This window comes from Mercenaria mercenaria, chromosome 3 (assembly GCF_021730395.1).
Source record: "Mercenaria mercenaria strain notata chromosome 3, MADL_Memer_1, whole genome shotgun sequence".
NCBI lineage: Eukaryota > Metazoa > Mollusca > Bivalvia > Venerida > Veneridae > Mercenaria > Mercenaria mercenaria.
In genome coordinates, this window is record NC_069363.1 from 38,044,189 (window position 1) to 38,069,876 (window position 25,688).

The 25,688-nt window shown below is 34.0% G+C and overlaps 1 protein-coding gene across 1 annotated transcript in view; it reads right to left on the minus strand.

Annotated features, from left to right (window-relative positions):
- LOC123525044 (multiple epidermal growth factor-like domains protein 10) overlaps window positions 1–25,343 on the minus strand; it is a 34,952-nt gene extending 9,609 nt beyond the window's left edge. Inside the window, exons 1-12 of the mRNA XM_045303727.2 lie at window positions 25,123–25,343; window positions 18,485–18,594; window positions 17,986–18,190; window positions 17,110–17,205; window positions 14,503–14,571; window positions 12,944–13,072; window positions 11,765–11,971; window positions 11,096–11,223; window positions 10,356–10,795; window positions 9,526–9,653; window positions 5,085–5,474; window positions 4,322–4,750 (exon numbers count right to left, since the gene is read on the minus strand). Of these exons, the coding sequence (XP_045159662.2) occupies window positions 4,322–4,750; window positions 5,085–5,474; window positions 9,526–9,653; window positions 10,356–10,795; window positions 11,096–11,223; window positions 11,765–11,971; window positions 12,944–13,072; window positions 14,503–14,571; window positions 17,110–17,205; window positions 17,986–18,190; window positions 18,485–18,594; window positions 25,123–25,177 (2,386 nt within the window). The 5' untranslated portion in view covers window positions 25,178–25,343. The remainder of the gene's footprint in view (window positions 1–4,321; window positions 4,751–5,084; window positions 5,475–9,525; window positions 9,654–10,355; window positions 10,796–11,095; window positions 11,224–11,764; window positions 11,972–12,943; window positions 13,073–14,502; window positions 14,572–17,109; window positions 17,206–17,985; window positions 18,191–18,484; window positions 18,595–25,122) is intronic.
- Window positions 25,344–25,688: the final 345 nt, after the last annotated feature.

The following is a 25,688-nucleotide window of genomic DNA, read 5'->3' on the forward strand; positions in this document are numbered from 1 at the left end:
AATAACAAGCAATTGCCTTACAAAAATGTTGAAATATTATTTTTTTGTCTTAAAAAACCATTAAAAGTTAAACCTACTTAAAATACAATGTGTTTTACTAAAGATAGTGAAAACTCAGCAACACCACTTAACTTGTTTAGGTGTTATGCATTCTTTGTAATTTTGCGTTAAAATACATACGTTATGCGACATTTAGGCGCACTAATTCACGATTTTATGGATACAAAGACCAGAAATTATTCGTGGTTGAAGCTATAACTATGTATACGACTTTTCATAATTATGGTTAACTCTTACATTTTAAGTTAACGTTGGCTTAGAGTTATTAAGGAATATTACCTCGCGAGTTCGCTAGTAGATTATTGAACGAACATTTAACTGTAACAAAACATATTTAAAAACATTGACAAAAGGCAAATCGCAAACATAATAAGCTCATAAAATCATAGATATACTCTTACGATGCCATTAACGTATATATTTGGAAGAGTAATTTGAATATTTTATGTGTCCTGCTTGTATCTTAAGCTGCATTACAAAAGTAACGTAAGTATCATTGCACATGGTATGAGAAAAAAATACATTCAAGTAAGGCTTAATATGTGGCAAATATGATTGTTATTTACCAACATTATGTATCTTATACCACGAATTTAAGAACATTTAATCATCAAGCTTTTCTTGGAAACATTTATGTCAATCAACAATAACACATATTAAACTTGTCAAAACTGATCAGAAATATGCTGATGGTAACGTATGTATCCCAAATTAACTAATAAATTCATTTTCGGGCATCAAAATTCATGTTCAAGATTGCCATCAAATTGAAGCCGACCATTGTAAATCAAAAGCACAAATACTTATTTATTCAAATTAATTATTTCTTACGATTGTCAAATTAATTATTCGTATTCTCAAAGGCGGCTTTGATAATCTCGTTCTCTTGTATATTTGTAAGTGGCAGCTCTTAAAACAAGTGCTTTTGTCACTGAATCCATGAATCACACCACTTTAAGCTGTATATAATGAAATGCACAAAGAAAAAGTTCTTATTCTAATATTAAAAATTAAATATAACCACAAGTCACCGTGTCAGAACTTTTCCAAATAATGAAGAAAAGATAATTTTATTTGAGTACAACCACATTCATGAACCAAGCACCAACAAAAACCAACAATTCTACATATAAAATTTCATTCAGAGTTAACAGTTCTATTAAGTCTGTCTTTACTGTAAAGACTTTTTCAAATATATTAACAGTCTTGTAAAAAAATATTTCAAGATATATCACGGTTGGAACAAAACTTTATGCCCTTTTACTTGCAGATTTTTACCTTAACAGTAATTAAAGCTAGCTCTTTTACCTTTTAGCTACCAGTTCTACGGCAGCGATTTGTTTTAAGGTATCGATTTTAATAGATACGAAAATAAAGTAATATAAGGTCGCATACGTTCTTAGTAAAACTACAAACACTATCTTTTCGGTTAAGCCTGCGCCCGAACAACCAAAGCCTATTCAACAAACTAAGAAACAGACTCTCGATACTCCGAAAGAAACACGGTACATTTTCACAGGGAATGTATAATGTCATATTATACATTTCTTGTGAAAAAGTACTGTTTTTTTTTTCGAAGTCTCGAAGTCCGTTTCTCGTTTTGTTTTTCTTATTTTCTCTCCTCCATTTTCTGTTTGCCAAAGGATATAATTAGCAGGGAGGTAATAGTTTCACTGTCTGATTCTCTCTTTTTAAAGTAGCGCACTGTCTTTAGCCTTCTCACATTCTCGATACACCTTTCTGATTTTAGCCCTTGATGTTACAATAATGTTAACCTGATGTGCAACCCACCACAAGTCAACAGTGATACACCAATAACCTATGTATTGATACATACGTTACCGATCACTGTGCTATGGGTACCACGGGTATGCTGTTTCCATTCATTTTGTATTCAAAAATATGTTAAACATGTATCTTTATGCTAAAAACACTATGACATACAACCAATTCTGTAAACAAAACCTTTTTAGCAAGAAATTAATATTAAAGCATATATTATTAGATTTTAAAAATAGAATTTGCATGACGTGTTTTAAACAAAAATAGTGATTAAAACAAAACTTTTTAGCAAATTAAAACGCCTGAGCGTATTATCTTGGAACCTTGACTTCAAAATATAAAAGAAGCCTCATGTTGTATAAAAAGTAATATATCAGACATGAAAGGATACATACGTTACCGTACGTAACGTATGTATCAATAATTTGTACTGTGTTTATGGCGTACTCAATATGTACAACAACATAAATTTAATTGAAACAAAAAAATATAATTGTCATATAATCAAAAATAGGTTTTACTTTAAGTTTCCTATTTAAACCGAACATTACCAGCGGAGCCCATTGAACATTTTCAGAAAAAGAAAACACGTCATCAAGGACAAATGTGCGACTTAACCTGTGTGAAATCTGCATCTTACGACATAGACGATACAAACTGATGACACTGCCAATTAAAACTGAGTGACACTTTCTTGTTTATGTTATCTTAAATAAGATTGGTAACGTTTGTATCGATCACGTATCATTTTGCCATTTCTTATGCCATTTAAATTAAGAAGGATCTGCTTCATAACAGACAAATGATTGATGTATTGAAAATGCATATACTGTTTTGGCATGAAAAAACTACTCTTAGTTCAACATGAACTGCTGTGATTTTCAGTGTCTAAGAATAAATGTAACGTTTGTATCATAGAAAGTGGAATCTTTACATAAGGAAAGTTTAAGTGAAAAATATATCACTACTAAGTATATCTTGTATCAAATGTTATAACATGTAGTTGAAACAAAACTAGAAATAACCTATAAAGACATAAAAACGATATTCTTTATATGTCAAGCTCATATATTCATAGTAGGATAGATCCATAACCAAAGTATTCCTTCATTGGCGTCATATCTGTTTTATTGTTTAGGAATCGTAATAACACAAACATACATATTATGATGCAGTTATTAATAATTAGGGAACATGTATTCTTTGCATTTACTAAAAAATCCGTCATTAACTATAAAAGCGGTCAAGCGTTGTGATTTTTTGTATAAAACTTGCGCATGGCGCCAGTAACGTATGTATCATTTTAAATTGTCTTTTGTACATTTTTTGGATTATGGATATGATAAATCCAATTGACATTAGGTAACAAGTATAAACACATATTCATTGGAATTATAGTATGTTTAATTTGCTTCCGGGGCCTATTTCTAAACAACCACGATAAGGAACACTCGATTGTTCGTCATTTAAAACTTAACGATAGGAGGGTTTACACTATGGTTCATCTTCAATATTAGTGTAGTTTAACAGCCAGGGTCACGATTCAGACCTCTTTAATTATTACATGGTATAAAAATGTCAACTGGTTATCTCAGAAATGATGAGACAAAACTGTAAAATCCGTTCGAAAAAATTGCACTGCACCTTATCCTCTAATTTTCGCACACTGTTCCTTACCATCGGACAAAAATTGTGTTTTTTTGAAAATACGAACTGTGATCTGCTCAAAACCAACAGTATTAGATAAATATGTGGAAATATTCCTTCAAATCAGAAAAATAGCTTACAACCTGCGGTATATTAGGTAAAAAGACCATTTTTGCAAGTCGCACTATTCCTTATCCCGTGTTTACCGGAGAATTTTCCATCGATTCGAATTTCATGACCAGCATTCCAGACAAATTAAAGTGCTGTTTCCAAAGTGAAAGGTACCGGTAGATGGAGAAAACAGTGGAGCAGGTTGATAGACATGTGTTATTGTCTAGATATCCTTGAAAAAGCAAAAAAGTAAGAAAAACTCACATTTTCAGTTTTGGCCGCCATTTTTTTTCCATGGTAAGGAGTAGATCGAATACCCCCCTTGATATGTTTAAGGAACATGTTCTTTTACTGGCATCGTCGTCAACTCGGCGCAAAAAATTAGGTCCACGGCTTGGCAGTTACAAACAGTTTATAAATACTTTTTGAACTGATGTCTTGCTGCTTGCATATGTTTTGGAAAGATTGAAACATGTTCCAAGTGTGGATGTATATGTGTATATGCGATAGTGAAATGATGTTCCTCATTCTGCTACCTCATTACTTCATTTTTCCCTGTGTTATTTAATAGTTCACAAAATACTTCCAGACTGATTTACTGTTGACATTATATTTAAAACATTACTAATAATCTTAAAATATAGGGCAAACATTTGTCGAGAAAAAAATCAAGGCTGAGTTACATTTATTTTAAAAGTATCATAATTTATCATATGCTTACTTTCACACTTAGACCCTTCATATCCTGGTTTGCAGTTCCCTTCACACAGCCCGCTTTCTCGTGAGCACGCGTTACACCCACTAGGACATGCATTAGCACACGTAGGGCCATAATAACCTGGGTCACACCCTTTGTCACATGTCCCGTTCACGTGGCATGTCCCATTTAAGCACATATCCATACAATGAAAAATGCACTTGCTGCCATAGTAACCATCCCTACAAATACATGAACCGGACGAGACGTTACAGTGCCCTTTGCATCCATCACTACAATTAACACACCTTTTATCATGGTCTGACCAGTAGTATTCATCTTTACACTCACAGATGCCGGTGTTACGAGTGCATGTACCACTTCGACACTTTTCATCGCATAACTTTTCGCAAGTTTTCCCGTGTCTGTCAGATGGACAGGTATTGCAGTGTCCTGAAATCGAAAAAAAAGTAGTAAAACATGACAATAATTGTTTTATATGATACCAGTATTCCCTTTTTAACTACTCGGCGATATATGACCATTTTGTGTCGATTCGCCGTAAAACCCAACTCACTCACTCCCTTTTAAATAGCTTAATGAAGCTATTTTTTCACAGGTGTTGCCTTATTTCGCATAAGCTATCAGCATAATGCTGTCAGTTTTGATTAATTTTCAAAACAATGTAAATTGCTATTATTTCAATTTTTCAAGTACTTAATATATTAAAAGAAATGAATTGCATGCAAACTTTGTCAGTGAATATAGCTTATATAACGGAATTTACCATTTTCATTGCAGCCCCCGACGCAATTCTGCGGACACTGCTTACACATGGCGCCATAGAAGTTATTATTAATACACCCGTGTAAACACTCTCCTGTTACATTGTTACAGATGTCGCCTTCTTGTTTGCACGAGAAGCATACAACGCATTCATGACCCCAGTGACCTGATTTGCACCCATGAAGACACTCTCCCGAAAAAGGATCGCAAACTTCTCCCTTTTGTTTGCAAGCGTCACACGGTTTGCAAAATTCTCCCGAGTGAGCAGGTAGACACCCATAAAGACACGCCCCTGTTTTCCAGTCACAGACGTCATCATCCTGTATGCATGTGCTACATTTTCTCCTACACTTGTCAGAATACGTGCTGCTGTAACTTCCAGCCGGACATACTTAAATGAAATGAGATCCAAATATAAACTTTTTTCATAATATTCACGCTTGTGGTAATACTAAAAACGTGTTTGTCCTCATGTGTTGGCTTTGTGTGTGTGTGTGTGCGCGCGCGTGTGCGTGTGTGTGTGTGTGTGTGTATGTGTGTGTGTGTGTGTGTTTTGGTGTGCACATCTGCGTGCTGTGGGTTTCGTTTTGGCGAGTCTGCGTTTTTGGTACGTGGCATTCCCTGTTTGATATTTGTCTTTGTTTTTTTTTACATTTTTTTTTGGCGTGCGTGTGTGTGTATATGTTATAATTCTTTCAACGCAGATCAATAAATAGTCTTTAAAATGCAGGTCATCTACAAAACATGCCGACAACAATCCCATATATAACACCACTGCACATGCACCATTGTACTAGGATTATATCTACAATGTCAAAAATACAGCAAATAGACATGCTCGGCAAACAATAGTACTCTTATGTAAAATCAAATCAGTTTAATGCACACAGAAAGCCCAGAGGAGGAAAAGATGGTTTTTCGAGAGAATGCCACCAAGAAATTCACATTATGTTGATATTAGACCGATAATTATGTGTATCGCACCAATACCATTTTTGCAAATTGCTGTTATAAACCCCCTTTAATCTACGCAGATAACTCTTAAGATATCTTTCTTAGCAAAAATGCTCTGTCTCTAAAATAAATTGATATCTATTACAATTTAGGATATATCCTGTTAAGAAAAGTGCCATCTCTTAACAAAGAAATCTCTTCTGAACAGTTTTATATTTTATTATAAAAAAACTGCTAGTTCTTTTACGTCAGCTGCTATTCAACAAAAGCTAGTTCTCTTTATTTGTAAGTGCTAGATTTCAAACATCTACCAAATGACCTGACATGTCTTTTTATCTTAAATGGTAGCTTTAATACTTAAAAAGACATATTTTTAATATTTCTTGTAGTCACTGAATAACTGGTAAAACGGCTTGCCATCTACAAGGTTGATCCAAATGTAATGTACTTGGAGACATTACAACGCCTAAACTGAAAAGAAGACGACAAAATTTCTTACCCAAGTACCTTGATCTATTTAGGTCTGTGATCTATTTGCAATATTTTCTAAAAATATCATTGCTTACCTACCGAGATATCGGCAAGTACAGAAAGCGATTGCCGGACGTCACTAACGTTACTGAGGTCCAAAATTTACATATTTTGTCAGCAAGCAATTACAAGACGTAGATTGATACTACAGTACACACGGTTTACTACGGAATTCCGTTAGGGCCATCGCCTTTGAATGTATTGATCTGAAACGCGATACTCGATAGTACGATGATGAAAACGCGAAATCACGAAACCACGATAACGAAAACGCGACAGCACGATGATGATAACGCGATACTACGATAACGAAAACGCGATAATACGATAGTACGATGATGATAATGCGATACACTATCGCGTTTTCATCATCGTACTGTCGCGTTTTCACCATCGTACTATCGTATTATCGCATTTTCGTTATTGTAGTATCGTGATTTCGCAATATCATTATCGTACTATCGCGTTATCACCATCGTACTGTCGCGTTATCATCATCGTACTGTCGCATTATCGTCATCGTACTGTCGCGTTATCACCATCGTACTGTCGCGTTATCACCATCGTACTATCGCGTTATCATCATCGTACTATCGCCTTCCGGTGCCCATGCGCACAGAAGAATTTCCTCTCCAGTGTTCTGGTTTCTATTTATCTTGTTATTTAAGCTCTGTTGAAATTAAAAATGATTTCTATTGCTTGCTAATGGGTTGTAAAAAGTTTTTTCAGCTAAAACCAAATATGTACTTAGGCAAAAACTCTGCAGGTCAATCGGTTCGAGTTTTCTATATAGTATATGACAACAAGAAAAAAAAAAGAATGTTATATTGTACCATGATCAGGGCGTTTTTTTTGTTTGTTTTTATTTTGGTCTGACATGAATATTTTCACAAATATGATGATGAATATTTTCACAAATATGATGGTTTATATTTCAACACTGAAAAGCAAATGCATGTCTTGTAAAGCTCAGGTCATTGATGTTGAATTCCGTAAGACGCATAACAACACTGAAATCGGAGCATCGCAAATATTCGAAGAATATTGTTTGCAGTTTTCATGGCACATAGTTTCTTTTAATGCATCAAAGTCTGGCAATTTTCTGCAAAAATAAAATAAAAAGTAAAGCAGTTTACAACCAAAAGTGAGTTAACTCCCCCTTACTCAGACATTTTATTTATGATTTTACAGGAATGAGAAATGCAGTAAAATTATATCTGCACAGCATTCTGAACCTGTTCAACATCCAACACGCGTTGTCTCCCTAAATTCATTGTCTGTAAATGACTCTTAAATTGACGAAAGCTAAAAAAGCATGGAAAAATGTTAATTATTTTTTGCTTTTGACTAACTAGCAGCTGCAGCTATAGGAGGATCATCAATACAAATCAAGATTTTCACACACTAGCACCCGCGTTCGAATCTGCATATCGCCCTATCGCTAGAGCAGGAGCTGTAGTTCTAAAAGTATAACTTCTAATCTTCTCATTTTTAGCATGCACATGCGCACCGGAAGGCGATGGTGCGATAATGATAACGCGACAGTACGATGGTGATAACGCGACAATACGATGGTGATAACGCGACAGTACGATGATGATAATGCGACAATACGATGGTGATAACGCGACAGTACGATGATGATAACGCGACAGTACGATGGTGATAACGCGATAGTACGATAATGATATTGCGAAATCACGATACTACGATAACGAAAACGCGATAATACGATAGTACGATGGTGAAAACGCGACAGTACGATAGTGAAAACGCGGTAGTATATCGCATTATCATCATCGTACTATCGTATTATCGCGTTTTCGTTATCGTAGTATCGCGTTATCATCATCGTGTTGTCGCGTTTTCGTTATCGTAGTTTCGTGATTTCGCGTTTTCATCATCGTACTATCGAGTATCGCGTTTCAGATCAACACATACAAAGGCGATGGCTCTAACGGAATTCCGTAGTTTACTGCTGAAAAGCGTAACCTCGTGGCATTATAATTCCATTTGATGAGGGGCAATATTTTGATATCAACTGGTGATCGTCTTTGTTTGGTTGATTTTTTCTATCTATTGAAGAAATACTATTTTTGCTTGTGGCGAAATATCGTCAATATCGTCAATGGTGAAATTTAAATGTCTGTGTATTTAAAAACGAAAATACCCTAAAATGATATTTACCCATGTAATCTTGATTGAATTAGTGTACAATCTGATATATTTTCTAAAATAATATAAGGTTATAATGCAGTAATTCGGTCCAAAATGTGCTTCCGTGGTGTAGTCGAAAGAAGTCTAATAAATAGATCCTATTTTTTTTTTCCATTTTTCGCGCATTTCCGCCTAAATCGGGGGGCCAAATGGGCATTATTTCACTCGTGGAATGAATTTTACATAAAATAGGACACGTTTCATGCTAATACTCGCATGTTTTCGAGTTGTTTACTTGAAAACGAAAGTAGGGTGTTTATTCTGCGGACCGCTTTCTGAAATGCGGCAATATGAGGGTTCCTGACTTCAGTTGACTTGCATTTTACTGCATACTATTCAACACCCCTTTTTCTTTTCGTTTTATTGAAGCAAATGTATGGATATCTTGTGGAAAATAGGTCTATGACGGAATGAAAATCTAGAAACTGTAACAAAATTGGTCTGAATTAGCTGAATTTTATATGAAACAATGAACAAATTCTTTTATTGGTATATAGCCATAACGTTGAAATGCGCAACGGTCGCAGTGATATAGCTTTTGGACCAATCGTCGTGTATCCGACAGTTAGCGGTTAGCTGCTGATGTCTGATATAACCAGATACTTGTCCGGTACCCACGCTTGATGTGGTGCTTTTATGTATATAGGTAGGCCTTCATACACTTAAAAAATAAATACATGTTACTGCATCTTGTAACGCTATTAAACGCATGTCAGTAAACATAGATTTAAGCCACTTACCAAAAATATCCTTTATTTTAACACCATCCAGCCATCCCGGTCGCTTAGCAACGGCGGCCGCCAAAAACTTGCCGGCATATTCTATGTCGGTAAATTCTGTTTCTGTAATCCTCAGTGAAAGGATTGTCCTGGAAGCAAAGAGAAGAAATATTATTCATGTTGATATCACATTAAAATGGCAAATTTTGTTAAAAAAGGGCATTGTGCTATTGAGGCATATTGATGTGTTTGGATACGTATGTAAAAAGGTTATTAGTTTTGCATCGAAAAATATGCACTGGTCCTTTTGCTGAATAGTGTTGCGCTCCTAATGTCGTGTAATATTGGGGGGATTATTGGGCACATTTCCTGATACAAAGCTAGTAACCTATAAATATATAACTGACTGACCGGCCACATTATCGTGGAGATACATATTTTTTTTTTAACTTGAATAAATTGATAATGCGGCTAATACTAATCAACATATCGCTTCTTTTTATATACTTTTACGCAAGTAAAACCCTAACTATTCAGGAGTTGTCAACTATTTCAAGAAATATTATCATTAAGAATAAAGACACCAGCTTACAAATAAAACTTAACCAAATATGAACGCCAACATCGATGCACAGACCAGTCCAATAGCTCTACCAAATCTTCGGATAGTCTAGCTAAAATATGTCGCACCTATGACGAATAGACGATTAAAATGATACTTGATGGATATGAAATCTATCAAATATTATATAATAAAGATATCATTCTAATGATGGCTAGATATGGAATGGCTAGCTGGGATGATTTCAAATGATTTGAGATATAAAACTTTTTTGTGCTACAAGACTTACATTGGTTCATCTCTGAATGTTTCTTCTGTTAGACTGACACCAGATCGCAACATCATTGACATATTGTTCTGTAAGGCGTTCAAAGGAGCTTCTAACTGCCCTTTGAATTCTACAACTACCACTCCAGCAAGTTCAGTGACGTTCAAACAATCAAAGCCGTCAAAAAGACAGTCAGCATTATTACATCCCGGTTTGCAGTCTCCGTTACCGAAGTCACGTGTGCAAACTGTGTCGAAAAATGGGCTGCAGTCTTTAAGTCCATTTATTTTCGCGTCAAATCCATCAAATAGCGTATCTTCTGCGTGGCAGTTTGGATGATCGTAGCCGTCTCCGAAAGCCTGAACACAGTCTGATTTCGTATCAAAACCGGTTGTGTTGTAAGGATCTGCCGTGAATTTACAGTTTTCTATACCGTTACATACGTTTGCATTACACAGTGGCTATGGAAGAAAAATGAAATTAAAGAAAATTATGCAACGATAAAAGTAATACATGCACCTTAATTTGGGGTTCGAAAAGAACACATTTATTCTTTTCAACTTGAACTTATATTAGTTCCGATATAGCACTGAACTATTTTTAGGGAGTTCTGATTTTGTTTTCGTGGACTTATAATTTGTAGTAACGTGTAGTTTTTGGCAAAAAAGTGACGGGACTGTATTTGAAATACTTGAAACATTTAAATTCAAACCTACAGAAACAGACACAAATATTTTCTTTTATATACGTTAAATACTTACCTTACAGTAGCCTTCATCAGTGCAGTACCCTGGTCCGCTTCGGTCACAATATAACTCCAAGTTTTCATTTTTAGAACAACCAGTTTTCTCCCCAGAATAACCAGGACTGCAATACATCTTATAAGAATCTGTAAGATATGTTCTGATTTAACACTTTTATGTACAAAACAAGAGAAATATGTTTTACTACGGTGCAGAGTTCAGATGCGTAGGAATTGAACCACGAGGGCATTAGCCCGAGTGGTTAAACACTGAAGCATCTGAACTCTTAACCGTGGTAAATTAGACGATAAATCACAAGAAGGCCTTGATTGTTTTCATTCTGACATGCTCATTGAAATATTTTAATAAATACTATGCTGGACTTCATTTACCCGAGGAGTAATGTATCGGACGTCATGCGGCAATTGACGTCATAATTCTCTCTTACCGGTCCGCGCGTCAACCGTTGCTGATCACAGAATATACAGAGCTTGATTTCCTTCTTTGTTTAACTGGAAATCAAATCGAGACATGTTAGAATAACCTATATACATGTATCAACCAGAAGTAAATTACTGTGTCGTTTTTACTAACTTTAATTTATAGATGTGCTATTTGATATAAAACTTTGGAAGCCTTTCCAAATTTCTAAGAGCAAGATGGCCAACTTCCTTACCATAAACTCACCTATTTGATCAATGCATGTTATATACGCATTTGGGTTTGAAGGTGGCCTCGCAAGGCAGTTGTCTCTCTTGTTCAGTTTGCAGTCGTTATTCGGGTCCCCAAGTAGACAGTGGCATTTATAACTGTTTTGTGGGTACAGCGGCTCACAGCGTCCTTTGTTTTCACACGGATAAAATACACAAAAGTCATACCTTTCACAGTGATCGCCTGAAAATAATGGTCGCAGATATTCAGATTTTATACAAATACTTCCTTTACAGTGTCTTGCATATCGATTTCTGCTATGAGTTTCAAAAAGTAGCGCTGCACATAACGAGGCTTAATATTATATTTAACGATTTATTGCAATATCGTTATCCAATCTGATTACATTCTATGAATGTCCCAACTTTTCTGAGATTTTCGTGTATATAGTCGGGTGTTTTTTTTAAAACGCCTGGTCCATATATGGAAATTATTTCAGTCTTGCAATATGTACACAATAATTTTTATATTCATTCATCATTATTCATTAAACGTTATCGTATACGGTGGTTTCTTTTGTCATAATTGAGCCGCACCATAAGAAAACCAACATATATATAGTGCATATGGGACCAGCATGGATCCAGTCCAGCCTACGCATCCGCGCAGTCTGGTCAGGATCCATGCTGTTCGCTTTCAAAGCTATTGCAATTAGAGAAACTGTTAGCGAACAGCATGGATCTTGACCAGACTATATGAAACGTGACCGCTGCAGGTTGTGCACGTGTTGCTCCTGCAGTTATCCATGTTATACAAAGTCCGCAGAGCGCGTTGATAAAAATTAAATGTTATTACATTTTACATAATTATATTAAAATAAAAAAATCCCAGTTCTTACTAAAGGAAAGATTTACTAAAAGCAATATTGACTCTCATTGTCCCGCGCCATTTCTGAAACGTCAAACTTGATTACCTGACACGTGCATAGGTATGCGCTTACATTTTAAACTTCGTGATATTCTTCGAGACTTCTACTTTAAAATTTAAAACCCTGTTAAACACGGCACACGCGTAGCTGGCTTATTAAACATATCCTGTAGCTCCCACCCCACTACCTCTCCACTCACAAGTGTTATTGTATTTTCTGTCAAATATCTCTGTAGATGTTTTCTTTTTCAGGCAAATTTGAAGGGAAAAAATGTTAAAGACACATACCTTTATAGAACGGAAGACACTTGCACTTGTATACGAAGGAACCATTTTCCAGCTCTACAGAGCAGTTCTTAGTATTATTTATGTTACAGGCATTAAGAGGACAGACTGTGGGTTCCTCGCAGAAGCTACCTGCAAAAATTATGCATAGCTGTATATATAGTCAGAGTATGTCAGTAGAAATCACCCTTGAGAATTTAATAGGTCACTTTCATGGATGGGTGATCTCTAAACACATGTAAATCTACACTATTGATTTTCAGATGCGAAAAGCGACCCTTTTAAGCAGGTTTCGTGATATTGTCCTTTATTTTATAATTGAATGATATATTTGTGCGTTTATACAGTTATAAACCACATTGTGACTTCTTGAAAATCCATGAATCGCGCTAGTGATTCTTTAGTGATGAAGCCAAATATGATTCATACCCGTGTAAACGCACAAAATAGCATTCAATTCTTATATTTACACTTGCTGTTAAAATAAGTGGTTTGCTTTCCACGAGTTCAAGAAAATAATAATAATATATTTCAGGATATAGATTTTAAACATTTTTAAAAATAGAACAGCCGAAGACCGACCACGTTCAGTTGTAATTCCCATTCCAATAAAAAAAGTTCCTACTAGTTTTTGATATCGTTTCAACGACTCCATCCGTTCCCCATATCACAGCGCGCATCGCCACTCAGATCGCTGAGCAAACCATGATTAGAATAATATGATCCGACAACTCGCGCGACGCTGATATTCAAAACTATGTTGTTCTCAGCAGCTCTAATATAGTCGCGACGATTCAATTTTGAGAAAAAAATAGTTTTACTATAATTTACTGTAATTTTGAAATTCTGGCGTCAAATTCTGAAAGAATTTTTCGAATGACGCCATTCTGTCTTCTTGTTGTAAATGACGTATGCAAACGCTGGGAGAGGGCCGTCCTTGATATTGTTAGGCCAACGTTATTTATTCCATACAAAATATATAGTGAATATAAATATTTGGAGATAGTCTCAGCATGTATTTAACGGTTTACATACACGTCCGATCATTGGCACCAGGAAAGTAAATGGTTTTATAAATTTATGTAGGATAGTTCCACGCAATAAAGCAACAACATATAAATAACCATACTTTTTAGATAACTTACACCAACATTTGCTATGTATATCTGATTTGATGATTACATTTTACAAAACCTAACGAAGGTTTATCAAGTCGGACGTTTGTTGATCTTAACAAAAAAATGATATACGTAGTAGTTTGAAATATGTGGTCTCTTCGGCCAGCTTAATAAGAAAATAGTCCAGAGGATACAAAGTATCAATAAATCAATTTTTCATTTACAAGTCTGAGATTCCTATGACCAATCAGGACGATAATTTAGTTTCGTAAATGTCCTATGTAGATGTAATTGTAAATATTGTTTTTATTTTTACCAGTTATTCCAAGTTTTGACAGTGATTTTTACCAGTGTTTACAAGATTTCTCTGATTTTCACAATCTTATTAGATCATAATCATACCTTACAATGACAATCACTTTTATGTACGTATGTTGAACTTACCTATGAAGTCTTTGGTACAAGTGCACGTGCCATTTACGCAGATGCCAGAGTTACGACAGGGCCGAATACCTGTATTAAACATAAAGATTATGACGGAAATGCAAAATACAAGTTAAGTTCTTTTGTTAAGGACAGTGGCGGAGAGAAAAAAACTTACTTCATTTTATAATATTTCTATATATCTAATGTTCCTAAATGCTTTGAATTTTATGATAAAATAGATAAAGAATATGCTGTTGATTGTAAAAAAGGCTGTATATAAACATATTCTGCCAGACCTTTAAAGGGAGGTAATAAAAAGAATTTATTCAATATCACCTTCTTCTACTATATAAAATTAGTATTCAAATATCATATGATGAGATAACAATTAGGTCTACACCCCCCCCCCCCCCCCCACCCAACCCCGAAAAAATAGATAAAATTAAAACAACAAGAAAGTAATAGGGCTATATTTTATGTTTGTAACCAAAATGTGAAATCCGCATTGTAACCTTGGTCATCATTACCCGTTAACCACGGACATTTAGAGTCAAGATCACCGCCCTCTACGTCTCTGCCAACTGTTAGCCAATATTTGTCAGAATTATAACACGTACTGAGCACAGTTGATCATAAAACGGGTTTTGTTTTCCGCATTCTTTAAAATGCACTTTATACCGTCAATCATTGAGCAAAGATAGGCAACTGTGAAGAGTTGGCAGGCGCAGATGAGGATAAGGGGTCCTGACCCAAAGTTCCTGTGCTTTCAACTACATGTACTAATTTATCTGGTTTGTTTTAAATTTGTAACGCTTATATTGTATACAGAATCTATGTAAAAGTACATTTCATTTATATTGTACAAGGACAAAAAGTGGCCGTAGTTAACTTTTGTTATCCTCGTATCCTACAAAAGCTCATTTTTGTGTGTGTGTGTGTGTGTGTGTGTGTGTGTCGTGGGGGGGGGGGGGGGGGGGGTGGAGGCTGTAGTGGGGTGATGGGAAGGTCGTCTTTATATTATATAGATAAAACTAGAGTGTATGCTTAACTTTGAATTCAAAATAAACAAACGATAGATACAAGATTTCATTTCCCTCTCATTATGCAGACATTTTCAAGCAAAATTAAACATAGTGTAACACAAAGGTTTCTATGGCATCTGCTTTACTATGTAATTAAAGACCATTTCGTATTACTGTATATATACAAGGAAACCGAAACATAACCGACCATAAAAACAAGAACTTTTTTTCACAAATCAGTAGAAAATGAAATGAACCAATATACAAGACCTGAATTTCTTTTGTCGACCTGATAAAGGTGAAAATAGCTTTCCATAACTTCGTTGTAGTTTTTTTTGCATAATGCAGAAACAAGGATTAAGTCACACATGTATTTGAGTAATTTCACAAGCATTTTCATGTGTACGACAAGCTATGCTGCTACACATTTATTCTACCTAGAAATTCGAATCAAAAATCTGTCATAAAGATGAAAACCATAGCCTATCCCGAAAACAAGTGACGTGACACCAGGTTTTCAACATTTGTGGAAACCGTTTTGCTACTTTATTAACAGTGACTTTGACCCGAGTAACTGAAATCATTCCTTACCTTTAATAAAAAGCCATCTACACACCAAGGTTTTTGATAATTCGTCTATTAAAACTAAATATATTGAAAAGAAACCATTTTCTATTTTCGTGAAATGCAATTTTCTATTTTATTACAAATGACCTTAATCCAAGTGTCCACAAATTACCTAACTTTTGTTCCGATAAAAATTATCTACACCCAAAGTTTGCCGACAATCGACAATAAATGTACCCAAACTAAATATATTGAGCAGGAACCACTAACAGTGACGCCCAAATACAATCCAAAGCTAGTTTTTCATATAACCTTGCTTCGCACAAAGTTTGGTGACAATAAGTCAATGCTACCTAAATTTAATTATAAACCGGAAATCACCTTTTTGATGATCCCAGTAAAAAATCTGTTTTAGTAATTTTAACCCTGATCTTGACCCTATGGCATCCAAATGGCTACTTTTTTCATTACAACAAAGTAAGGCCCGCGCTGCAATACAAGTTCAATAGGCCTATTACAAAAGGTACAATAAACCTACGCCACGTGGATTTTTTCAAATATTCAGGTTAATTACGTTGTACCGACCCAAGTGACTCCTTTAAAATCCAAATCTTGGTTTTCTATAAGCTATCTATAGAAAGAGTTTAATTTCAATATCCCAATCCAGACGATACTAAAGTTACTAAGCGGAAACTCCGTTTTCTCATAGTAATAGTAATAGTGACATCGACCTTGACTCCATCATGTCCATTGAACCCAAATGCAATACAAACCTTGATCTTACTATATGCAACCTATAGGTCGAATTTCTGTTCAATATTATAATATAAGCTAAAGTTATTGATTGGAAATCCAAGCTAAAATTATTGAGTGAAAACGATAAGTTTGTCGACGCCCGTCCGCCCAAACAACGACGCAACCCTTTCTTATAGACATTTGTTTTTGGAAGCCTGGTTAAAAAGTGGCTTCAGTTCAAACTCGTTTATGGTTTGGTGTCGGAAGCTATGCTGGACTTATCTTTGGGGAAAAAAATTACCCGAACATATGTTGGGGTCCTCTGTTGTTGGCGACAGTGTCGTTGAGGACTGTGTTGTCTTATCTCCTGATCCAACCAGCTGTATAACGGTGGTTGCTGAAATTAAGTACATTTTGTACTACACTTAAATGAATATTTTGAGACAAATCTTGGAAAAAAGGACCCTTTTATTAAAGCCGCATTTAAAAGGTATAAAAGACGCTACAGTTAAAGAAAAATTTTACATGTTCAGTTTTTCATAACGTTGTAATAACTTTTTGACTCTATTTACACTGACATTTCCTTTTCCATATGACTAGTATTGTTTGGTCCGGCCACTGACACCATTTTTCTAGGGGTCAGCGCACTGTGATATCAAATATCGAAAAAATGAATACTATGCTAATATTTCCGAACTCTGGGCCAGCTGTGAGACTGAAATATTAAGCTCGAAGAAAAGCCAAAATGTCAGGGTATTTTCGACTTTCTAGCCATGAATACTAGTAGTATAAAGGAAAGAATTTTAATCAAGGTAATCCGTTTAAGATGATGCCATACAGCTTTGAAACTTTGCATTATCTTGAACTGAGAACGGCTTGCCAGTCATTTCTGAGATCTTAATTCAGCATATAATTGTTGGAATGGCTTCCTATCCAGGGTACAGAGATTACTATTAAATTTTGAAATCTTCAAGACAGCCTCGAGAAAATGCCGAATATTGAGGCATTTAATTTTGAAACAGTTATGAAGAGGAACTTCATCTGAAAGAAACATCGATATGCTCAGATCGCATTTTGTAGCAGCTGTATGTAGATAAAAATAAGTCTGCGGTATCGAATTCAGATCATTTATGGTTTATTCATGCAAATAAATACATAAGACTCAAGCAGTGTTTACCTTTGACAGTAAAATGTACGCTCTTCCTCTGTGGCGTGTCGCTTTTGATTTCACATACATAAGTACCGCTATCAGAAATGTAAACAGCTTTTATTTTTAGATTCCAGTTCGTTGTACTTTGGCGTTCTACACTATACCGATCACCATCCAACAGCACGTTTTCACCATATGTCAACTGCTCCCCATTTGGGCTCGTCCAGTTTACCTTAACAGTATTATAATTAAATCTTCTTTATATATATTTTTTACAATCTGCGCACAACCGGATAACAAACCATATTTTACACTTGGCCCTATTAGAACGAATAATATGCCGTACTACAATACTTCATTTCATAAATTCTATCGAAAGACCTCCCCAGTGGATTCCATACTAGTATTTACATATTCTCCGTGAACAACCGACAACTCTCTCTTGGAACACAAATGATAACTATTCTTATTAAAAATCATGAAAACTGACAATATGAAAATCTTAAAAGATGCCTTTTGGACAAACCTCAATATTGGCCGATGTATTCAGAACTGTGCATGGTAGTATTACATCGTCCCCTTGAATAGCCGTTATATTACTTGTAGTGTCTTTAAATACAGGTTGGACAGCCGTCACTGAAAATAAATGTTGACAAAGATTGATGCAACATAATACATGTTAACAGAAAATTCATGCATATTAACAGAAAATGATGCAACGTAATACAATGTACATGTTAACAGAAAATGATACAACATAATGCATCTTAACAGAAAATGATGCAGCATAATATATACTAATATAACAGAAAATGAATCAACATAACACGTGTTAACAGAAAATGATAAACATAATACAGAAAATGATACAACATGATATTAGTACATGTTAACAAAAAATGATGGAACACAATTTATATTAACAGAATTGAGTTTGTTGTGCTCAGGGCACAACAAGCTCAATGCTCACATGTACAAGAAATACAGACTGACATCATCGCCAACTTGTCCATGTGGTGAAGAAGATCAGACTGCGGAGCATATACTTCAGAGATGTAAAAGGCATGACCAGGAGCGAGTTGCGACTTGGCCGATGGATACCTCAATCCACCAGAAAAAGTATGGAGGCATTGAGGATCTTCGGCAAACCACAAGTTAAATCGAGGCTACTGGTCTGACAGTGTAGATGCGAACGACAACAAGAAGAAGAAGATATTAACAGAAAAATTAACAACACTTAAATAGTTGAGAGTCGTAAATATGATTTTGCTCAAACCTTGAAAGAACAGTCCAAGCACGACTGAAGGTCAAAAACTTGTAGACTTAGATGCATTACGTGCATGTTTCGGTAAAGATGAAACATTATGTTTATTAAAAGGTTTTTTCTGTCCTACATTATAATCTGGACGATACTTTCGTTTATATAAAGATGGAACTGGAGTAAAATCCAAGTTTCCCGTGCGCCTGCGCCGAAGCTGCACGTACGAAATATGTAGACAAAATTGTTTAGAGATTTAAATAAAATGCTTAAGGAGAGAGTTTCAAGAGTTTTCAAGAGTTTATTTTATAAACAACCAGAAGGTCATAAGACCCATGAGGCAACATTTACATGATAATATGGCGTACAATTGCACATGAAGTGTTCAATATAAATACAAAGTTGTAATAATATTTCCAAAATACGAAATAGCAATGGCTAATGAAGACAATAGCAGAAAGTTATATCAAAGCTAGCACTGTCATTAATAAAAATCAGCTCAACAGAAAACGTATAGTTTCCCTTAGACCGTATTATAAATTGCACTTGTCATTACTAATAAAATCATACGTTTACATATATATATACCGTGCATAGTTATTCTTGCATTTTTTTATAGAAAATGACCATACTAAATATCACAAATCAATAGCGAATCAAGTGATACAATTATTATACAAAGGGAGGGAATGAGCAGACTGAGACTTGAAATTCTGTTCCCCTGTACAGCATAATATTTACTTTCATTGCCGGTATGATACACTTACATGGATATATTATAGCATTTTTATACATCTATCTAATTACACAACCGATTTAATTTTGAAATGGTTTTATACAACAACAAAGAAACTTTAGCATTATAAATGACATTCCCATTAATAAATAGCGATCAAATTGTGCATCCACTGTTGTCTTCCTTGGATAGCTCAAGGCTGATCACTGGAACATCATCATCATAATGCTTAAGGAGTGATGCATCCTGTTTTCGCGTACAGACGCTGGCACACTTCACAATGTGTAAAACAAAATTTGACATTCACCTCAATTATTTTCAAGTGCCACTTGAATAAGAATCTTAACAAAATTTAAGTAGCGGACAATAACTATTTTCATTTAATTAGATAAAGTATAAAACATAATACATGTAATTATAATCATATTTGATCTTATGTCTCCTTTTTCATCGAAACACGTTTATTGTGTACTGTGTTAAAAAAAGTGCGACATACCACGCTATCAACCTCAGTTATTACCGTTTATTATCCCTTAGAAAGATATTTAGATTATTCGCCAAAAAGGGGAAACTTAAACAAGGAATTACTAACCAGTATACCCAAAAATTGTCTGTGATTTAAAATACCTGCTTGAAATATCTAAATATTTTAACAATTTCAACGTAATAACATGTTTGAAATAAAACAAACAATTTGCCCAATTCCAACGTTATTCTCTGCTTATACATTTAGAATGCTAATGAACGTTGTTTGAAATGTGGATAATTCATACAGCATCTTGTAATTTTGTAATTCATTAGAAACCAAAAACGCTTTATCTAAATTAATTAATTCTAAATACTTATTAACCATATCCTGATTGTTGATGTGTCAGTTTTAGTCAAGTTGCAGTGTGGTATCCGAATAACTTAGTTACTGATGTATTGTCTTTTAAAAATGAGCATATAAAAAAAATGTTGCTGTGTTACAGTTTGATGATGTGTATGTAACTGTCAATTTCCGAGTCACGGTTCTGGGACGAGATTTCGCCTGCAATATATCTCGGTTCTAGGCCATCTAGCGGTAAATCATATTCGGGAAGCAATGTCATCATTTTGCTTTACTTGCTTCATTCAAAACGCCAAGTGCATAAGAATATAAATCGTATAATGAAAGAAATTATATTTCATGTTAATTTGGACAATTTATTTATATGTCTACCGTTCAGTTGTATTAATAAAAGTTTTATTTTGAATTTAAAAGCCTTCCCTGAGAGGAGACAAACTTAACTGCCAGGGCCCAGTTGTTCGAAACTTTAACAGTTGATTAAGCTAACAGTCGATTAACTTTTAAAGTAATATTTCAGCATTTTAGAAAACTTAGAAAAACAAATGTACGACTTAAGGATTATGAACACTAAAACGTCTTTACATTAAAATTAAACATCGTACTAGTGTTTCCCACAAATACTAGTATTTTGAATCAAAATTTAACAGGCGATTAGTTTAACAGTCTGTTAAAGTTTCGAACAACTGGGTCCTGATCGGGAAACTCAAATATATTATTGAACTGCGAATGTCAGCCAACTGAAGTATCCTCATATAAAATGCAAAATTGATTAAGTTGTGATAAGGTGACAAAACTTAGAAAGGTCTACAGAATATGTGTGAAACGGAAAACTAATCTTACTCCACTGAAATCAAAATGATAGGAGCATCTTTACTACATTAAACACATTTAACCGGAAGCCGATCATTCCTATAAAGTTTAATCAAAATCTGATCAAACTGTTGTTTTTAAACTGAACACATCTGTTAATAATCATATTATGTTTATACTCATAATAAAACATAAAACATAGGCCAATCATATCACTATATTGCATTCAATCAGAAATATGGCCTCTTTTCCATTCAGAAATATATATTTTTTTGAATATTGTTCAAACCAAAGTTTTGAATGACGCAAACTGCAAGAAAACATTATTTGGGCGTGAAGAAATTTCAGTAAGACAACATTTAAATAAAAAAACTGTATGTGTAAGAGTATAAACAAAAGTAAAAGTTCTCTGATATTTGTCAAATATAACTGTTGTTTTGTCTTTGTAATCAGGACAGTGTTAAAGCGTTTTACTGGTTATTTTTCTATGACTTATGAAAATGCAAATTCAATGTAAATACATTATGACTTTTCCTATTGGGAAGATAAGTTTTGAACTATTTAAAAAATAAACGGTAAAATAATTAGATAAATCTTTTAGGTCTAAAATGGAGTGTTTTATTTAATAACAACATATGTATTCTTATGCATAGGGTCTTTTAAATAAATCAAGAGAACAAGTTACCGTATATTAATTCATTTGTAAACAAAAAAAGTATTTCTTAAAGAAAACATAGACTTTTAATTATTGTGCACCGATATAATGAGTCTCTCATCTCCGGCAGTCACAACCTCACAACCGTAGCAAAAAGTAGATTTATTGTAGGAATTGAATACTTAACAGTTTTATGAAATTATATAGATTTTCATTAGCTGAGACAACGTAAGTGAATTCGGAAGGGAACCTCTTCAGCAACGGGAAACGGTTGCACTCCCGTTCTAGAGATAACACAGCTTTAGATATATGTATACCGCTACTTCCCGCCAACCTTCAATCCATAAGAGGTTAATAAACAACTGTGCTGTGCATTCTCATCATAATGTCACGCCTAGTGCAATAACAACCCGAGGGTCATTGTGAAACTAGCCGTTTAAAGACCTTTTTTTATCGTATACCGTCGGCGTAAGGCACAAGGACATTCCATGTGCCAACAACATGCCAATGTCAACTGGTATTTGTGTAATTTTAACGTAAATTTGTTTCTCTTTATAGTAAGGTATAAAAAAATGACTGCTATTTTGAGCACTACCCAAAAGTTTACCCGTTATCTTGCTAACTTCAGAGTTAAAATGAATTTCTTACAAAAATATCGCCAGGCATTTCTTTTGTATGTTAACAACCATTTTACAACTATGTACATATGGTCCCCTTCTTAGTGACTCATTTTCCGTCCCTTCAGGATCCTAGATTATGAAACAGTACGTAAACCAGACTCTGAATTCGGTTTAGTTACTCTTTCTTTTTGCTCAATGGCATTTTCCTTTGACTCGACTAACTATTGAACTAGAAGGTTTGCCACAGAATTGAACTTTTGGTGAAAAGCAAGAATACAGACATATTAATGTATGCAAATCATACAAAACAATGGTGTTCCACATAGTAAAAATGATCGCCCATAAGGCAGGACAAAGTGAAAACATCTAATGTGCATGTCTAAAACAAAGTATAATAAATCTATTTCGTCTCTGATGAAGTTCTTCATCTAGGGGCTGCAGTTTTACTATCTATTCACTATTCTTTGATACCTTTATTTCATTTATGGATTTCACTAATCCATTTTAAGATAACACTGAATACTTTGAATATTGTTAAATAGACTTAAAATATCAACAACAAAAAAATGAATTGCAGATATCTATAATTCGATTGTATAATATCTTCAAATCAGTTTTATTTTGATAGTATGATTTTACCGATCCTTACATATGGATCAGAGATATGGGGTTTGCATAAAGCCCCAGACATTGAAAAAGTTCATTTAAAATTTTTGAAACAAGTTCTTGGTGTACGCCAACAGACTACAACATCTGCAGTTCTCGGTGAATTTGGAAGATTCCCATTATCAGTATTAAGAAAAGTCAAAATCATTAGATACTGGTACCGTATTTTGAAATCCCCTAACTCCCTATTGTACAGACTGATGTTTTTAAAAGATGCAAATGGAAATCTGTTAAATGATTGGTCAAAAAATGTAAAAAAATTATTGTCAGACTTAGGATTTTTATATTTGTGGGATGCTGAAACTGTTACAAATACACATATCTTAAATATTGAACAAAGAATATATGATCAACAATTACAACAATGGTGTAGAGAACTTAGTACCTTCTCTAAATTGGAAAGTTACAATTTATTTAAACAGGAGTTTTCTCATGAAAAATATCTAGATTGTGTTAATAATGTGAAACATCGTATAGCATTATCAAGGTTTAGGTGTTCTTCACATAAATTAGCGATTGAAGAGGGTAGATTTAGAAATATTGAAAGAAACCAAAGTCTTTGTACTAAATGTAATATGAAACAAGTTGAAACAGAGTACCATTTTTTATTAGTGTGTCCATTTTATAATAATTTGAGAAAAACATGTTTACCTAGATATTATTGTTCTTGGCCTAATATAAATAAATTTAAAATAATAATGAAATCTACACAGAGAAATGTGATTGTTAATTTAGCAAAGTTTATATACATGGCGACTCAAAAAAGAAATGAAATTAGTTAACTTTATATTTGATTTTCTGTTTATGTGTGTTAAATTTATGTCATAGAGATATGTTATCATGAAAATTGTTTATACTACACTTTTCTGTTCTTATAATATTGTACATAAATGTATAAACCGCCACATAGTAATTTGGCGATGGACATATGTATGTTTATGCCAGTAAAATATTTGACTTGACTTGACTTTATAATTATTACACATTTGTATTTTTTTCTCCGTTAAATTACAGTTAAACCGAAAACGTCATTTCAATATGTGTCGTCGCATTATTTTTATATTTAGGCCAATATTATCAATATTCAGGCTATTGATATTTTTAAAAATATTTTATACTATTACTATGTCTATATACGTATGTAATAAAAAGATTATCAGCTTTACATCTAGAAATATGCACTCGTTCTTTAGCAGAATAATATTGCGCTCCTAAAGCCAGGACTCGTGCATATTTCTGGATACAAAGATTTTGAAATAAACTTAATGATATATGTAATTCTATTTTATGATATCAATAAAAGACTTTGATGACATAAATGAATTTAAGATATCATTGAATAGAATCGAGGATATTACAAAATAGAACTTTGTGACAAAAACAAAGTCCGTTTTATGATATTATTAAATTTAATTTTAGGTATCTTAAAATCTATCTTCATGATATCACTGGTTAAAATGCTTAAACATTACTTGAAATCTATGTTTTCGAAAGACAAAAATCAACTAATCCCTAAACATGTGATGGGTCGTGAAATAGCGAGTGGTTAGAAATAAAAACCATACATATAGACGCTCGAGTTTGACTTACCAATGCCGACTACTAAGCCGATTATTGCAAATCCAACATAAAATTTATAATCCATTATTTTAGACAGAAAACAAACCAGGATACTAAAGTCAAAATTACTAAAAAATAAATTAAAAAAATAGATAAAAGCCTTGTCACAATTGTTGAATCATCCGATTGTTCTAAAGCAAAGTTTCAACAACACATAAAAATTATATCCGGGCGAGAGATGACTTGGATATGCTAACTAATAAACACTTAAACGATGGGAATAATGCTGAGATGTTCGTGACGATTAATTTCCGCGTTTTGATATACTTGCTATAATAGAATTAGTATCTTCAAAGAAAAATGTACATATCATACAGTCTAGAATGAATTTAGCAACAGAATGGTGACTGTGCATATGCGTAACAGCAGTCAGAAGCAAGAATGATATAATTTCTTTTTTCTCTTTGTGCTACATTCTTGGTGCTTCTTTTGCATAATTTTACAATTAACTGTGCCGATCCATGTTTTTTGTTGTTTTTGCTGCTTTACCATATTGTCAAAGTTTTATCTTTTGTATTTGTTTTTATATGAATCAA